This window comes from Balaenoptera physalus, assembly GCF_965194825.1.
Source record: "Balaenoptera physalus genome assembly, chromosome: 6".
Taxonomy (NCBI): Eukaryota; Metazoa; Chordata; class Mammalia; order Artiodactyla; family Balaenopteridae; genus Balaenoptera; species Balaenoptera physalus.
Genome location: NC_138885.1, coordinates 132,340,614 through 132,358,758, shown reverse-complemented (window position 1 = coordinate 132,358,758; position 18,145 = coordinate 132,340,614). Strand labels below are relative to the sequence as shown.

General features: G+C 40.3%; 1 protein-coding gene and 1 pseudogene across 2 annotated transcripts in view; both read right to left on the bottom strand.

Annotated features, from left to right (window-relative positions):
- Nucleotides 1–16,155, bottom strand: part of LOC309663007 (UDP-glucuronosyltransferase 1A1-like) — a 38,736-nt gene extending 22,581 nt beyond the window's left edge. The window contains exon 1 of the mRNA XM_082466296.1: nucleotides 15,127–16,155. Coding sequence (XP_082322422.1) covers nucleotides 15,127–15,990 — 864 coding nt within the window. The 5' untranslated portion in view covers nucleotides 15,991–16,155. The remainder of the gene's footprint in view (nucleotides 1–15,126) is intronic.
- LOC309662944 (neuropilin and tolloid-like protein 2 pseudogene) lies at nucleotides 8,892–12,146 on the bottom strand (annotated as a pseudogene). The gene is made up of 2 exons: nucleotides 12,135–12,146; nucleotides 8,892–10,748 (listed from the first exon to the last, which is right to left on the bottom strand). The product of its transcript is annotated as a neuropilin and tolloid-like protein 2 pseudogene (transcript).
- Nucleotides 16,156–18,145: the final 1,990 nt, after the last annotated feature.

The following is an 18,145-nucleotide window of genomic DNA, read 5'->3' as shown; positions in this document are numbered from 1 at the left end:
AGAATGTCAGAGATTTGGAGATGCTGTACTGCATTTACATGGAAATGGAAAAATAACAGATAATTCCCAAATTAACAACAAATAATATTGTTTATAAAAAAAGGAAAAAGGAAACACAAAAAGAATGAGCTTATACTAAATGGAAGGAATAAAGTAATTATATTGTGTGAATGAACAGAATTCTTACATCAAAAGAAATAGATTGGATGGAGATTTTTTTAATATTTTTTAAATTTTTAAGTGAACTTTTAAAGGTTTCAAGCTAAAAGAGATAGACTTCACATACATGGTCAAGTTACTTTTTTCAAGGGTTCAAAGAATATTCAATAGGGACAGTCGTTTCAAGAAATGGTGCTGGGAAAACTAAATATCCAAATGTAAAAAATGAATTTGGACTCTTACTAATGTCATATAAAAAATTAACTCAAAATGGATCAAGGATCTAAAACTATAAAACTCTTAGAAGAAGACATAGGACAAAACTTCACAACATTGAATTTGGAGAAGATTCCTTGAAAATTACACCAAAGGCATAATTAATGAAAAATAACAAATTGCTGATAGTTTTGGTTTTCTTTTTGCAGGGGTGGGCATGCCACACAGCATGAGGGAACTTAGTTCCCCGACCAGGGATCAACCCCGTTCACCCTGCAGTGGAAACGCAGAGTCTTAACCACTGGACTGCCAGGGAAGTCCCTAAAAAATTAACAAATTGGACTTCATGAAACCATGTTAAGTGTGTACATCAAAAGATACCACAGAGTAAAAAGGCAGACCATAGAATGGGAGAAAATACTTGCAAATCATATATTTGATAAGGGATGAATATCCACAATATATAGAGAAGTCCTAAAACTCAAAAACGACAAAAAGACCTGATTCAAAAATGGGCAAAGGACTTAGACATTTCTCGAAAGATGTGCAAATGACCAATAAGCACATGAAAAGATGCTCAACATCATTAATCATTAGGGAAATGCAAATCAAAACTACAATGAGATGTCACCTCACACCCATTAGGATGGCTATCATTTAAAAAAATACAAAAAACAAACAAAACAAAGCAAAAAATACAGAAAATATGCCTGGCAGAGGATGTGGAGAAATTGAAACCCTTGTGTACTGTTAGTGGGAATGTAAAATGGTGCAGCCACTGTGGAAAACAGTATGGCAGCTCCTCAAAAAATTAAAAATAGAAATACCAGATGATCCAGCAATTCCACTTCTGGGTATATACCCAAAAGAATTGAAAGCAGCATCTCAAAGAGATAATTGTATGCCCATGTTCATAGCAGCATTATTCACAATAGCCAGAAGGTGAAAGCAAATTGTGTCCATTGGCAGTTGAATAGGTACACAAAATGTGGTCTGTATATACAATGGAATATTATCCAGACGTAAAAAGGAAGGAAATTCTGACATATACGACAACATGAATGAACCTGGAGGACATGCTGCTAAGTGAAATAAGTCAGTATCAAAAAGACACATACTGTATGATTCCACTTATATGAGGTACCTAGAGTAGTCAGATTCATAGAGACAGACAGTAAAATGGTGATTGCCAGGGACTAGGGAGTTGGGCAAATGGGGAGATGCTGTTTGAGGGACGTAGAGTTTCAGTTTTTCAAGATGAAGAGCTCTGGTGTTTTGTTGCACAACAATGTGAGTGTAATTAGCACTACTTTGCACAACAATGTGAGTATAATTAACACTACTAAACTATACCCTAAAAAATGGTTAAGATGGTAAATCTTATATTAGGGGTGTTTGACCACACTTAAACATTTTTAAGAAGCAAACTTTATGAAGAAAACACAGCAGTCATAAACCTATGTGCACCAATCTAGCAGCTATATGTTTAAAGTAAAAACTATTAAAATTCCAGATGTAAATTCACCAAAATTCAGTTAAATGGGAAAATAATTTCAGATTTGGGCACAGCAATTTTTTTTTTTAATAAAAAATTGAAAATATACATTTTTAGTTTTATCTATGGAACATTTACAAACGTTGATCATATGCTGTCTGATATAGTAGCCACTAGCTACACATGACTATTGAGCACTTGAAATGTGTATAGCCCAAATTGATATGTGCTGTAAGTGTGAAATACATAGCAGATTTTGAAGACTTAGTATGAAATTTAAACATGTGAACTATCTCATTAGTAACTTTATATTGAGGCAAGTGGGCAAGATGTCAGATTGGGAAGAACTTGAGCTCACTTCCTGCCACAGGCACAGCAATATTACAATTTACAGAGCAAATATTGAAGAGAAAGACCTGAAGACTAGCAGAAAAGATCTTCTACAACTAAATATATAAAGAAGGAACCACAAGAAGATGTGTAGGAGAGGTGGAGACAAGGTAGAGTCAAGACCCATACCCTTGGGCGGACGACCCACAAATGGGGGATAATTACAATTGCAGAGGTTCTCCCTAAGGACTGAAGGATATGAGCCTACATTGGGCTTCCCAGCCTGGGGGTCCTGAACCAGGAAGAAGAGCTTCCAGAACATTGGGCTTTGAAGGCCAGTGGGGCTTACTTTCCGGAGAGCCAGGGGGCTGTAGGATATAGAGACTCTGCTCTCAAAGGGTGCACACAAAATCTCACACAGACTAGGACCCAGGGCAGAAGCAGTAATCTGGAAAGAGCCTGGTTCAGACCTGCCTTCTGATCTTGGAGAGCCTCCCAGAGAGGCAGGAGGCAACAGGAGATCATCCTGGGGATATACACACTGGCAGCAGCTCTACTGGGGAGCTCCGTTCTACCACAGTAACACTGTGCTGGCAAGTGACATTTTGGAATCTTCCCTCTAGCTTATTAGCATTGGGACCCAGCCCCACCCACCAGCCTGTCAACACCAGTACTAGGATGCCTCAGGCCAAGTAGCTAGTTGAGTGGACACAGGCCCATCCACTAGTAGGCCAGCTTCCTTAGGACCCCCTGAGCTCACAGCCACCTGGGACATGGCCCCATCCGCCAGAAGGCCCAGGATCTGGCCCTGTCCACCAGAGGGCCCAGGACATGGACTCGCCTACCAGTGCATCAGCACTAGCCCAGGGACCCCCTGGGCCTCACCCCACCCTCCAGCAGGCTGATACCAGCTCCAGGACCCTCAGGCCCTGCAGCCAGAGACTCCAGGATCTGGCTCCACCTACCAGTGGGCCAGCATTAGATATACACATAGATATATATGGCCCCAACATAGGAGAACCTAAATACAAAAAGCAAATATTAACAGACATAAAAAAAGTTGACAGTAAACAACAATATTAGGGTACTTTAAAACCCCACATACATCAATGGATACATCATTCAGACAAAATCAATAAGGAAACACTGGCCTTAAACAACACATTAGGCCAGGTAGACTTAATAGGTATAGATAGAACATTCCATCCAAAAGCAACAGAATACACATTCTTTTCAAGTGCACATGGAACATTCTACAGGGTAGATCACACATTAGGCCACAAAACAAGTCTCAGTAAATTTAAGAAGACTGAAATCATATCAAGCAGCTTTTTCAACCATGATGCTATGAAACCAGAAATCAACTACAAGGAAAAATTTGCAAAAAACACAAACACATGAAGGCTAAACAATGTGCTACTAAACAACCAATGGGTCATTGAAGAAATCAAAGAGGAAATAAAAAAATACCTGGAGACAAATGAAAACGAAAACATAACAATCCAAAATCTATGGGAAACAGCAAAAGTAGTTCTAAGAGGGAAGTTTAGAGCAATACAAGTGTACCTCAGGAAATAAGAAAAATCTCAAATAAACAACCTAACCTTACACCTAAAGTAAGTAAAAAGAATAAACAAACCCCAAAGTTAGTATGAAAAAAATAAAGATCAGAGCAGAAATTTAAAAGATCAATGAAACTAAGAACTGATTCTTTGAAAAGATAAACAAAACTGATAAACCTTCAGCCAGACTCATCAAGAAAAAAGAGAGAGGGCCCAAATAAATAAAATCAGAAATGAGAAAGAGGAAGTCACAACAAACACCACAAAATATATAAAGGATCATAAGAGATTATTGTGAACAATTATATGCCAATAAAATGGACAACCTGGAAGACATGGACAGATTCTTAGAAATGTATAATCTCCCAAGACTGAACCAGGAAGAAATAGAAAATGTGAACAGACCAATTACCAATAATGAAATTGAATCAGTAATAAAAAGACTCCCAAGAAACTGAAGTCCAGGACCAGATGGCTTCACAGGTGAATTCTACCAAACATTTAGAGAAGAGTTAACACCTATCCTTTTCAAACTATTCCAAAAAATAGGAGAGGAAGGAATGCTTCTTAACTCATGCTATGAGGCCAGCATCACCCTCATACCAAAACTAGACAAAAATATCACACACACACACACACACACACACACACACACACAAATTACAGACCAATGTCACTGATGAACATAGATGCAAAAATCTCAACAAAATATTAGCAAACCGAACTCAGTGGTACATTAAAAAGATCATACACCACAATCAAGTGGGATTTATCCAGGGATGCATGGATTGTTCAATAGTTGCAAATCAGTCAATGTGATACACCACATTAACAAACTGAAGATTAAAAGTCATATGATCATCTCAATAGATGTGGGAAAATCTTTTGACAAAATTCAACATCCATTTATTAAAAAAAAAACAAAACAACTCCACAAAGTGGGTATAGTGATAAAATACCTCAGACTAATAAAGGCCATATATGACAAGCCCACAACTAACACCATACTCAGTGGTGAAAAGCTGAAAGCATTTCCTCTAAGATCAGGAACAAGACTCTTGCCACTTTTAATAAACATAATGTTATAAGTCCTGGCCATGGCAATCAGACAAGAAAAAGAAATAAAAGGAATCCAAATTGGAAAGAAATAAGTAAAACTGTCACTCTTTACAGATGACATGACACTCACTATACATAGAAAATCCTAAAGGCACGATCAAAAACTACTAGAACTCATCAGTGAACTGGGTAAGGTTGTGGGACACAAAACTATTATACAGAAATCTGTTGCATTTCTATACAGTGACAATGAACTATCCAAAAAAAGAAATTAATGATACAATTCTATTTTCAACTACATCAAAAAGAATGAAATACCTAGGAATAAATCTAACTAAGGAGGTAAAACATCTATACTAGGAAAACTGTAAGACACTGATGAAAGAAATTGAAAATGACACAGATAGAAAGATACACTGTGCTCATGGATTGGAAGAATTAATATTGTTAAAATGACCATACAACCCAAGGCAAACTACAGATTCAACACAATACCTATTAAAACACCAACAGCATTTTTCACAGAATGAGAACAAATAATTCTAAAATTTGTATGGAAACAGAAAAGACCCTGAATAACCAAAAAAAAAAAAAAAAATCTTGAGAGAGAAGGACAGAACTGGAGCAGCAACAAGGATGGACCTAGAGATTATCATACTAAGTGAAGTTAAGTCAGACAGAGAAAGACAATAATCATGTGATATCACTTATATGTGGAATCTAAAAAAATGATACAAATGAACTTATTTACACAACAGAAACAGACTCACAGACACAGAAAAGAAACTTATGGTTACCAAAGGGGAAGGAGAGAGGAGGGTTAAATTAGGAGCTTGGGATTAACAGATACACATCACTATATATAAAATAGATACATAGCAAGTTCTTACTGTATAAAACAGGGAACTGTATTCAATACCTTGTAATAGTCTATAATGGAAAAGAATCTGAAAAAGAATATATATCTGAATAACTTTGCTGTACAACAGAAATTAACACAACATTGTAAATTAACTATACTTCAATTTTTAAAAAGAGCAGAACTGGAGGCGTCATGCTCCCTGGTTTCACACTATACTGCAAAGCTACAGTGATCAAAATAGTATGGTACTTCAGTCTATGATTGAAGGCAATTTGTGGGATGATACACATAGAGGAAACACCATGTAAAAAACTTCTTCTTGCTGTTAATGTTAGTGTATGTTAGCTGTGAGTGCCGCTCCAACTGTGTTTGCAACTGTACATGCCAAACCTGATAGCCCAGAAACCACCACAAATGAACTTCCCTTGACGGAAAGAAAAATTATGATCCCAGTGAGGGCTAAAAAAGAAAGATAAAGAAGCCAAACACAACTGGTAAGAATCTGGACACGTAAGTAATAAAAACTGGGGATTATTTAAAGTGTTCATTTGAAAATATGAAAATATGGTCGTATTCCCCACTGCTATTATTTCATTTTATTTTATTTTTTAAAAAAGCATGTTATTTATTTATTTATTTTTTTTTTAATATTTATTTTATTTATTTATTTTTGACTGCATTGGGTCTTTGTTGCTGCGCACGGGCTTTCTCTAGTTGCGGCGAGCAGGGGTTACTCTTCATTGTAGTGTGCAGGCTTCTCATTGTGGTGGCTTCTCTTGTTGCAGAGCACTGGCTCTAGGTGCGTGGGCTTCAGTAGTTGTAGCACGAGGGCTCAGTAGTTGTGGCTCATGGGCTCTAGAGCACAGGCTCAGTAGTTGTGGTGCACAGGCTTAGTTGCTCCGCGGCATGTGGGATCTTCCTGGACCAGGGCTTGAACCCATGTCCCCTGCATTGGCAGGTGGATTCTTAACCGCTGCGCCACCAGGGAAGCCCCCCACTGCTATTATTTTAAATAAAAATGTTGAGAATCACACACACACAAAAACAGGATGGTACTGGCACAAAAACAGACACATGGATCAATGCAACGGAATATAGAGCAGAAATAAACCCACACTTACATGGGCAATTAATCTATGACAAAGGCGGTAAGAATATACAATGAGGGGAAGACAGCCTCTTCAATAAATGGCATTGGGAAAACACAACTACATACAAAAGATCAAACTGGATTACTCTCTCACACCATGCACAAAAATAAATTCAAAATAGATTAAAGACTTAAATGTAAGACCTGAAACCATAAAACTTCTAGAAGAAAACACAGGCAGTATGCTCTTTAACTTCAATATTAGTAATTTTTTTTGGATATGTCTCCTAAAGCAAGGGAAACAAAAGCAAAATAAACAAATGGGACTATATCAAACTAAAATCTTTTTTTTAATGTAATAATGTATATTTTAATATCAGATTTGTGTAGTGATTTAGAACAATAAATATCACACAGTGAAAAATTTATCATAAACTAAATGCAATAACAAGAGGAAACATATGCTTATGTACACATTACCAAGGTCTTTACAGTAAATTATAGTGTACAGTTCCATCACAGCATATTTGTATACAAAGCTGCTAATGTGAACACTGAAAGAAATCTGTCATGTAGCTCTTTAATCTTGATTTAATAAAGTTTGTACAGTATCAAATAATATCAAAAGTCTAAGAAAATGCAGTGAGCTTTTATATCATGTTTATAAATTATTGTTTATATACCATAAAAAAAATAAGGTCAAAAGTGCAGTTTTAAAAAAAGTGGAAATTGTTATTCTTGGTAAGAACTAGAAAAATGTATTGTCCCAAAGAGGAAGCAATCTAAAGGCTTATACAGTTTCTTAGGCATTTTCCTTTAACTCTCATACAACCTTGGTTACCATATCCTATAAGATAAACCAACACAAAGGGAGTGAAATAATCTTTTTATAAAAATAAGAAAAAACACAGATCTAGTAATGAGAAACACTGGAAATAAATATAATGATAGGCCTCCCCCGAAATGAATTAAATGACTTTTTGCTCACAGGAATGGATGGGCTATCACTGAATGTGATAAAACTTGGGAAATTTCAAAGCATTTCTAAAAATTTTTAATCTTTTTCAAGTTTTTAGGTATAACTGGCAATGGTGCATACGTCCCAGGATTATGAAACTTTCTCGTATAATAAAACTAAGACAAAATATGACTTAAAGGTGCTAAATCATATCACAGAAAATAAAGACTAAGGATCCAGTGATTAAAAGACAGCAGTATAGGGCTTCCCTGGTGGCGCAGTGGTTGAGAATCTGCCTGCTAATGCAGGGAACACGGGTTCGAGCCGTGGTCTGGGAAGAACCCACATGCCGCGGAGCAACTGGGCCCGTGAGCCACAACTACTGAGCCTGCGCGTCTGGAGCCTGTGCTCCGCAACAAGAGAGGCCGCGATAGTGAGAGGCCCGCGCACCGCGATGAAGAGTGGCCCCCGCTTGCTGCAACTAGAGGAAGCCCTGGCACAGAAATGAAGACCCAACACAGCCAAAAAATAAATAAATAAATAATTAATTAATTAAAGGTGCTAATAATTAAAAAAAAAAAAGGCAGCAGTATAGAAACTAGTCAAGAAGAAGCAGATGGACAGAACACAACTCTGCGTCTTAACTGGCACTTACCGCAGTAACTAGTTATATTTTGACAAATTCTAGAACAAATGCCTATATTGAAATACGTGTGATACATGAACCATTTACATAAGAAACTGAAAGGGTAAAATTACTGGCTTATAAAACAAATTAAATTTAGTGAAAAGAAAAAAATAAAAGGAATGTGAAGAAAAATCTTACTTTTAAACTTACTGTGGGATCAAAATATTGACAGAGCTGTATCAATCAAGAGCAGTCTTCCTGCTGCTGAGACCGGCAGGCAGCCGAGCCTGGCGCACCGCTACCCCTCCTCTCTCCAAATGCTACTATGTAACTGGTGCTTTGTTTGTAGGGCACTGAGCAATAGAGGCTTATTTTTTGTTTTTTACTGAATGGAGTAAGTTCCTTGGTTGGGTTAACATATACAGACTGCCTGAGATAATAGAAACTTCACCATTACATTAGGTTAATGGGAAATGAAGGTCTTCCTAGTTCTGACAGGAGAAAAGGGCTGGCTGCTGAAGACAGTATGGCTAGGGTGGGAGGGAGGGAGACGCAAGAGGGAGGAGATATGGGGATATACGTATATGTATAACTGATTCACTTTGTTATAAAGCAGACACTAGCACACCACTGTAAAGCAATTATACCCTAATAAACATGTTAAAAAAAAAATCGATGGCTATGGATACTTGTGCAGAATCTTCCCTCCCTCTGACAAATTTCACAGGGAACCTCTTCCATTACTCTGTCTTCTAGAGCCTGTTCAGGGCACTCATGTGCCTGCTTGAAAGTGTAGCTTCTCTTTTTGAAGGTGCTATTAAATGTTTTCATTGGCTGCGTTTGTGCAAAACCATTTCGGAAGGGAAGTCCCATGGAACTCAGGTTGGTCCTGCTTTGTTTGATGCTGGGTACTTGCGATCCCCAGTGATGGTCGCCGATGCAGGGCGACCCAGTGGAGGAGCGCCGCGTCTCCTGTAGCTGTCCAGTTCCTCCGACAGGTCTGCAGACAGTTCCTTGTCTCTCGGTGAAAACAGTTCAGAATGAGGAGGATCAAACTCTTCTTGAAATCCAGTTTTATTAAAAGCAGTTTTGCAAGCCATGACCTTTTTTCGAGGCTGTTTCACTTGTACTAAAATAGAAATAATGAGAAGGACCAAGACAATCCCTGACGCAATGCCAACGATTGTTCGGTGAGTTTTAGTGATTTGTTCAAACAGTCCTGCTTTTTTCTTTTCTTTACGATGATTTTCATCCAAAGGGTAGGCACAGTTTTGAACCCCATTACAGACTAAAGAATTATTGATGCACACGTTGCTATGGCAAAAGAAAGTGCTGTCTGTGCAGGGAGGTTCCACAAAGGAAGTAAAAAGCATTCTGAACGTGCTAAGCCGACTACCTTCATCAGCCCACAGCCGTATCACCCCAACTCCTGTTTTACGCGTTACCTCGTGGGCCACAGTGCTGCAAAACCTGGCCTTCAGATTTTCAATAGAACTGCTCCCGTCGTAGACTGCAACAAAGTTTCTCTTGCATTCATTTGAGCCCTCCATTTGATAATCTAGGAACCTCAAATAAATCTTATATTTTGGAGTAGCTTTAATCGTCCACATGCAATCAACTGCTAGGCCTGGTTTTGTTTTCTCCCCTTGTTCTACCTACTCCAACAGTACTATTCCGTCAGCTCCTGACAGCTCAAAATGGCAATCTCCTAGGTAAGTAAAGTCTGGATCTGGAATAAACGAATATTTTGCTAGAAATCCCACTCCTTCAAGTTCTTCATCAGAACTGAACTTAATCCACATGAATCTCCCTGTTGACCTAATTGATGGAGGGCTTTTCACACCACAGTAACAATCTACATGTGGAGAGAAACCAAACTTCCAAGTGATCAAACCGACATTCAAATGATGGTTCTAATATAATAATGTTCATCAAAGGTCAGCTGTGTTTTTTGACTTGGAGCAGCTTCCAAAATGTAGATACAGTCCTTGTTTGGTGGATATGAGTCAGGATAATTCGGTGCAGCAAAATGACCTCCATTGCTGGTTCGAACCCAAAGGCCACGCTGCGTCGCAGGAATGTGCTTGATTCCAAAATTTTGTCCATCTTGGGTCTTTTGGGCCACAGCAATCCCTTCCACTACAAGTATGCTGCGGGGCCGAGGAGGCGGCGGCGGCAGCCCCGCTCCATCCCCATCGCCCGCCAGCAGCTTGCTCCCCGAGCGGTAGGGCTCAGGTCCTGCGGCCCGCCGTGCCCGAGCCTCCCGGCGGGCTCTTGCGCTGCCCCAGCCCCGCGACGGGCGCCGCCGCCTGCTCCGCGGCGCTCGGTCCCATCGACCGCCTCGGGGCCGGGGAGCGCGGACGGGAGGGACCCGACCTGCGCCGTCCGCCTGCGGCCGCGGCGCAGACCCCGCCCAAGTTCAAACGAAAATCTTTTGAACAGCAAAGGAAATTAGTAACAAAAGGAAAAGGCCACTTACTGAATGGGAGAAGATATTTGCAAATGATGTATCTGATAAGGGGTTAATATCCAAAATACGGAAAGAAAACATACAAGTCAACAACAACAACGACAGCAAATAACATGATTAAAAATCGGCAGAGGACTCAGACATTTTTGCAGAGAAGACATACAGATGGCCAATAGGCACATGAAAAGATGCTCAACATCATTAATCATCAAGGAAATGCAAATCAAAACCACAGTAAGATTACCACTGCACACCTGTCGGAATGGCTATTATCAAAAAGACAACAAAGTAACAAGTGTTGGTGAGGATGTAGAGAAAAGGGAATCCTCGTACATTGTTGGTGGAAACGTAAACTGGGGAAGCCACTCTAGAAAACAACATGAAGGATCCTCAAAAAATTAAAAATAGAAACCCCATACGATCCAGCAATTCTACTTCTGGGTACTTATCCAAAGAAAGGAAAACACCAATTAGAAAATATATATGCATCCCTGTGTTCACTGTGGCATTATTTACAATAGACAAGAATATTGGCTATTGCATATTACTCAGCCATAAAAAAGAATGGAATCTTGTTTTTGCGACAACATGGGTGGACCTGGGGCTACTATGCTCAGTGAAATAAGTCAGATAGAGAAAGACAAATACTGTATGATTTCACTTACATGTGGAAAATAAAAGGCAAAGCAAATGAACAAAATGAACAACTATAACAAAACAGAAACAGACTCATAGATACAGAGAACAAACAGGTGGTTGATAGAGTGGAGGGGAGTAGGGGAAGAAGAGAAATGGGTGGGAGGGATTAAGATACAAACTTCAGTTGCAAAATATATGTCACAGGTAAGAAATTCGAGTGTGAGAAATACCGTCAACGGTTATGTAATATCTTTCTACAGTGAATATCATAGCCTGATTTACTGTAGTGATTATTTTGAAGTGTATGGAAGTACTGAATCACTATGTAGTGTGATAGGAGCTAACATAGTGCTGTAGGTCAATTATACTTCAAAAACAAACAAACAAGCTTATAGAAATAGAAATTCGATTTGTGGCCACCAGAAGCACGGAATGGGGGGAGGGGGAATTGGATGAAGGCGGTCAAAGGGTACAAACTTCCAGTTGTAAGAGAAATATGTGCTAGGGATGTAATGTACAACACGGTAAAGATAATTAGCACTGCTCTATGTTATCTGTGAAAGTCGCTGAGAGTAAATCCTAAGAGGTCTCAGCCCAAGGAAAAAAAAATTTTCTGTTCCTTTAATTTTGTATCTATATGAGATGATGGGTGATTACTAAACTTACTGTGGTAAGCATCTCATGATCTAGGTAAGTCAATCACTATGCTGTCCACCTTAAGCTTATACAGTGCTGCATGTCAATTACATCTCAATAAAACTGGAAGAAACAATGGCAAATGAGCACCTGAAAAATTTTTTATATTGAGTATATGTTTAATGGATCATGTTTTTGATATATTTGATTCAATAAAATATAGTATTAAAATTAATTTTAACCCTCATTTTGCTTTTTTTAAATATGTCTACTAAAAAGCTTTCAATTACATACGTGGCTTGCATTATATTTCTGTTGGATAATTCTGTACTAGACCATAAAGAAAACCTATTAAGAAATTTTTTAAAGCAGTGACCCCATAAGAAACATTCTCTGATTATAATTCAAAATCATTAGAGAAAAATAAGAGAAAGATGGCTACAATAAATCTTAACTATATGGGAATTAAGAAACAACCTTGTTAAAAAATATAGATAGCCACTGACTCAAAGAGGAAATCAATCATGTAAATTTAAGAAAAAGAAAATGAGAGCAATTTATACCAAAATCTAAGGATTCAAGAGAATGTTTTATGTATGACCTTCAATTCTCCATTATTAAGAAAACATAAAGGAACTTAATGCTTACCTAAGGAAATTAGGAAAACAGCTATAACATAAATCAAGGGATACAAGGATGATAGCATTAATAAAAACAATAAGCTGCAATTAATGAAATAGAAAACAAAAACAGTAAAAAGAATAAGCAAATCCAAAAGTTATTTCTTTGAGAAGACCAATAATATAATTCAACCCATCATAAACTTTAAGAAGGAGAAGGAACAAAAATATTAAAACTTTAGACTTTAATATTTCATATTTTGAGAAGAATTTCCATAAACATTTAAAGGAGTCACATCTAAGGGTAAACCAAACCAAATAAACAAGAATGACAAAATCTCAAAGTAAAAAAAAAGGTAGTGGAACAAAAAAGATAATGCTGTGCTTACGATGTATAAAACTTGAGAATTTCAGTGTAAATGATCTTTCATGTACCAAATAAATTGGCACAAACATATCTACATGCCTCCAAATGACATGCCTCCAGATGACATACCTTGTCTTGCTTGGCACCTTTTAAATAATGATAATAGATAATATTTGTGTGCTCTCTGTGACAGTGTTAAGGTCAGAATGGTTAGGTCACCCACCCAAGGTCATTCAGCTATAAAATGGTAGTGAGGATTTGAACCAATGCAGTCTACTCTACAGAATATATTCACACAGAAAAAGTAAAAAGAAAAGAGCGGCAATTGTTTTTTAAATGCCTCCCGACTTTCCCTTTTTACAAATCTAATAGATACATACATATTTTATCATTGATCAAATGCATTGCATATAGGAAGAAAAAACTAGTAGAATAGATCCTTTATGGTGTGAGCAAAAAAGAAAAATGAAGTTAGAGTCCTGTGCAATAACATATACTACATTAATAAAAAGAGATACAAAAGTAAGAATACAAAAACTATGAGATCTAAAGTCATGGAAGTTAATATAAATTCAGTGACTATTACATAAAAAGGCAAAAAAGATGGCTAACTCAGTGGATTAAGAAACAAATCTGGCCCCCAAGAGTCCTATTTCAATTAAGCCCAAATATTCAGGGTTAACCTAAGAAGACTCTGAAAGGATGAGGAAAGTAGTAGTTCCTGTCATGGAAACTTGGGGTGGGGTGGCTTGGGCCGGGGTAGGTTTGGTGATGTGGTCAGCCCCTCCTAACAAACCCTTCCTCTTTGAGACTCATTTCTCAGCATCGCTCTCCCCACCTTCACTGAGTTTATAGGCTCAGTTTTACCTCCTCTCTAGCCCCTGCCACTACCCTTTGATGCCTTCAGTGTCCCAAGTAGAAGACCTATCTGACATGCCATTAAACTCTGGTACATCCCCACATTTTACTCCAGACACCAACTCCTGGTCAGAAGACTTCTCATCAGCACAGCTCCATCTCTGAAAAGTTGGACTCAATTATTTCTTTCTCTGATCACAGAGACCCCAACTTCTCTCTCTGGCATTGTCTCACTTCCACTTAATTTTTTGACCTCTCTGAAACTTCTGCTTCTTTTTGGTGTTTAGGTCTCCTGTGACCACACCTCCGTCCCTTCCAAGACAAAACCACTAAGAACTATCAGGTCAACAAATGTAATTTGGGACTTCCCTGGTGGCTCAGAGGTTAAGAATCCAGCTGCCAATGCAGGGGACACGGGTTCGAGCCCTGGTCCGGGAAGATCCCACATGCCACGGAGCAACTAAGCCCATGCACCACAACTACTGAGCCCGCGTGCCAGAACTACTGAAACCCACGCACCTAGAGCCTGTGCTCCACAAGAAGAGAAGCCACCGCAATGAGAAGCCTGCTCACTGCAACAAAGAGTAGCCCCAGCTCGCCGCAACTAGAGAAAGCCCGTGTGCAGCAACAAAGACCCAATGCAGCCAAAAATAAATAAATAAAGTAATTAATCAATCAATCAATTAATTAATTAATTTAAAAAAAACGACAACAACAACAGCAAAAAAAAAACAAAGCCAGGCTTGTTAAAAAAACATTTTTAAAACAAATGTAATTTGCCAGTTCTTTCATCCTTCTTGAACACCCTCAAGCAAAATCCCCTGATGGATGGATTCACAGCTCAAGTTCTCTGCTCCTACTCAGCAGGAGAAAACTGCACAACTGTTACGAACGTGCCTTTACTAAAGGGCGATCACGTTTGAATCACACCATTGCTTGTCAGTCCTATTATGGACACTCACCCCTTCCTCTCATTCCTCTCAAAGACCATCGCAAACCTTTACTGCACTACTGGAGGCACTTTAACAATTTATCTCACCAAACACTGTTAGAAGGAGAGTGAGAGGTAGAAATCTTTAAAAAGATCAGTAGATAAATAAGCACCTGGAAGTAAGTTGTTTTTTAAAAAAATGTGTTCCGCTTGGAACATTGATTGAATAAAAGCACCAATACAGACCGGAGATAATGGTTTCCTGTTGGCACAGTTGATACCCCCAATGAAGACCATGTTGGGCATGATTGGCCGGGGGTAGTCCATCACAAAGTCTCCTCTGAACAGCCAAATGGATGCAGAGCCAAAAATATCCACCAGCGACACCTCTCTGTGAAGAAGTTCAGAGGCCATACGTGCATAAGGAGGGAAAGAAACTTGGCAAATGTACTTGAGTGTCAAAGGGTAGAGCATGTTCTTGACCCTTTGGAAGAATGTCATGTGGTCTGAATTCATTGTTAATAACCTAGGAACATATGAAAAAGGGTTTGGGCACGCTGTGCCCTCAACGTCTAAGTCACATGGAATGGAACGCAAAAAAAATACAGCCGGAATCGACAGGTACTTAGCCAGCACCGCTCCGCAGGGGTAAACGGGGTCCGTTAAAACCACATCAAAGGAACTGGCATTCAGGTGCCTGATCAGGTCCTTGTTATACAATAGTTCCTCACAAGACCTTTGAAAGACCAAAGACATAGTTTTCAAAGAGGCCATAATTTCCAAAAACAGTGTTAGAAAATGTGTTCTTTCAAAAAGCAGATGAATCTTGCCTGTCATGATGTAATCAAATTCATCCTGGGTGTATGGAATGGCATAGGTTTTCATGGTGAAAAAGTCCTCTGCCTTGATGTGCATATTCACCTCAGGAGAAAGGACCACTGCTTGGTGGCCTCTGGCATGGAGCTCCCGCACGGCCTCCCGCATGCTGAGCCAGTGGCTGCCCTCCATGGGGACCACCAGCACCTTCCCAGCCTCGGCCCATCGCCCGACCCACAGGCAGAGCAAGAGGCCAGGGAGCACCTGCCAGGGAAGCTGCAGTCCCAGGGACATCTCTGCAGAAGCCAAAAGCAGCTGACTCTCCGTTCAGGCTGTGCCGCCTACATTTGTTCTCTTTATCTTATCATCAGGCCACTTAAGCAAAATGGCATGTAATTGGAAGGCAGTGCTCCCTCCTTACATTAATCATTACAGAATAAGTCTATCCCTGTGTTTCATCACCTCTGCTTTCACCCCGGGGAAAGACCGCTCCCCCTTATCTTGGAAAAACTCATCTGACTCTGATGTTCCCTCTGGGGAGCATTCAAGTTCACTCTCTTGTTTTTCATCCAATGCCCAAAGCAAGGCTGTGCCTGCGCATTCCCTTTGATCACCTCCTATTTCTCTGTTAACCATGTTCTATGGGGCTGTGACTGAGCTCTGAGGAGTCACCTGCGCCCTAGTCCCAGCCAGAACCTCTCTGCTGGATGTGACCTTATTTGATAACTCTTTCAACTCTTTCCCCCAATCATGGGCGAACACAGAGCACATTCAGGGAAATATATAACATTGCCAAGACAGATTTCTCTTAGCGGGGAGGGGATGCCGGCTGTCCGTTTTGTTCCCGTTCCACATGGGGACACCTCTTGCCATGTTCAGGGCAGAGTCTATTGAAGTGGCTGTCAGCTATGGAAATATCTGGAGGGATTCTGGAGGAAGGACAGCAGAAGGGTTGGTTGAGAATTCTGTATCTGCCTCGTGGAATAGGGGTTGCCGTTATCTAAGGCATCAGTGGACAAGGCAACCCTTAGCAATGACGGAGTGGAGTCAGAGAGCGTCGTCCCCTGGCCTCGGAGCAGGCTCTCTGAATTCCTCTTCTGATGCCGGAGGCTCCAGTCTTCTGCTACTCTGTTTAGGGACTGGGGTGTACATTAATCTGGGCCTTTGTTACATCTTATAGTTTATGTTCACATTCTGCTCCAAGGTCATTTACAGTCCTAAGTCCTGATAAGGACAGATTCCTCCAGAACAGAGGGGCTCCATAATTTGTGGGACCTTCTGAGGTGGGGCCCATGAGTCCGGCCCTGCTACAGAGACTGATGCCCGCACGTGCTCAGCAAGATACTGACATCTCCGTGTCCCGTCTGCCCTGGGGATGGTGCGGGAGGGCTCCTTGGGCTGCCCAGCTCTCTCTCTCTCTCTCACTGAGCACGCTCTTCTGCATCCATGGCTTCTGCCATAGCGACATCCTGTCCCAGGCTGCAGGACCGGCCAGGCTGAGGCTTCCCTTTCGGAGAAAGTTACCCTCATTAGGGATCCACCACTGAGCAAACACGTGCACGCCAAGACGCCTCCTGTGTCATACCAGCTGCCACTGTGCAGGGAGCGTTTGCTTTAACCATCCTTGGAGGCTGTGAGTCCAGGGTCCTGCTTCTCTTATTTCCCCTCCAACAGCAACATCTCTGCTCTCTTTTTCTGGATCTTCTTTCTGTCCCAGCCATATAACTGCATGTTTTCCCCAAGGCTCAGTTTCTGGCCTCTACTCCCAGGTTACATCCTATCGTTTCTGTCCCCCATTCATTTCCACAAACTGCCATGCAGAATTTCTTGAGAGTGTAGGATCAAGGCTGCTCATGTGCTACTTTCAGGGTATAAGGATATGCTAGGGAAGGGAGCAGGGCCGCCGGGAAGGTGGGACTTCAAGTTTGTTTTTGCTGCTGCAGCTGCTGTCAGTGTTGTTAGCAAGAGAAGCTGCTGTTTGGGTTTCCAGCCACCAGTGAATCTAGCGACACCCTATCTGGTGGCAGAAGCAGCAAGTTAGCAGAGTTGTATCCCCTTCGTTCTGCTAAGATCTCAGTAGCCCCTGTCACTGGTCTGGCTCTAACTGCAATGGACACCTGTCAGCGAGTATCCAGGGCAACATTCTGGCTTTCCTCACTGTGATCAGCTGCCGTGTGTTTGCCACTCGACCTAATACAGATGCTGTAAGCCAAGTAAGGATACACAGTGCACTTACGGGATTGGAAAGGGTGGTGGTGTTTTCTCTGCTCCAGTTAGAGATATCAATCTAGACTAGAATAAAATAAATGAAGAGGCATACAACATCCTGCGTGGGAAGATGTAACATTACAACACTCTTGATTTTGCCCCCAATTAAGCTATAGATGTAATGGTAGGCCAAGCAAAATCTCCCTGGGATTTGTAATATGACCAAAAATATATATATTTT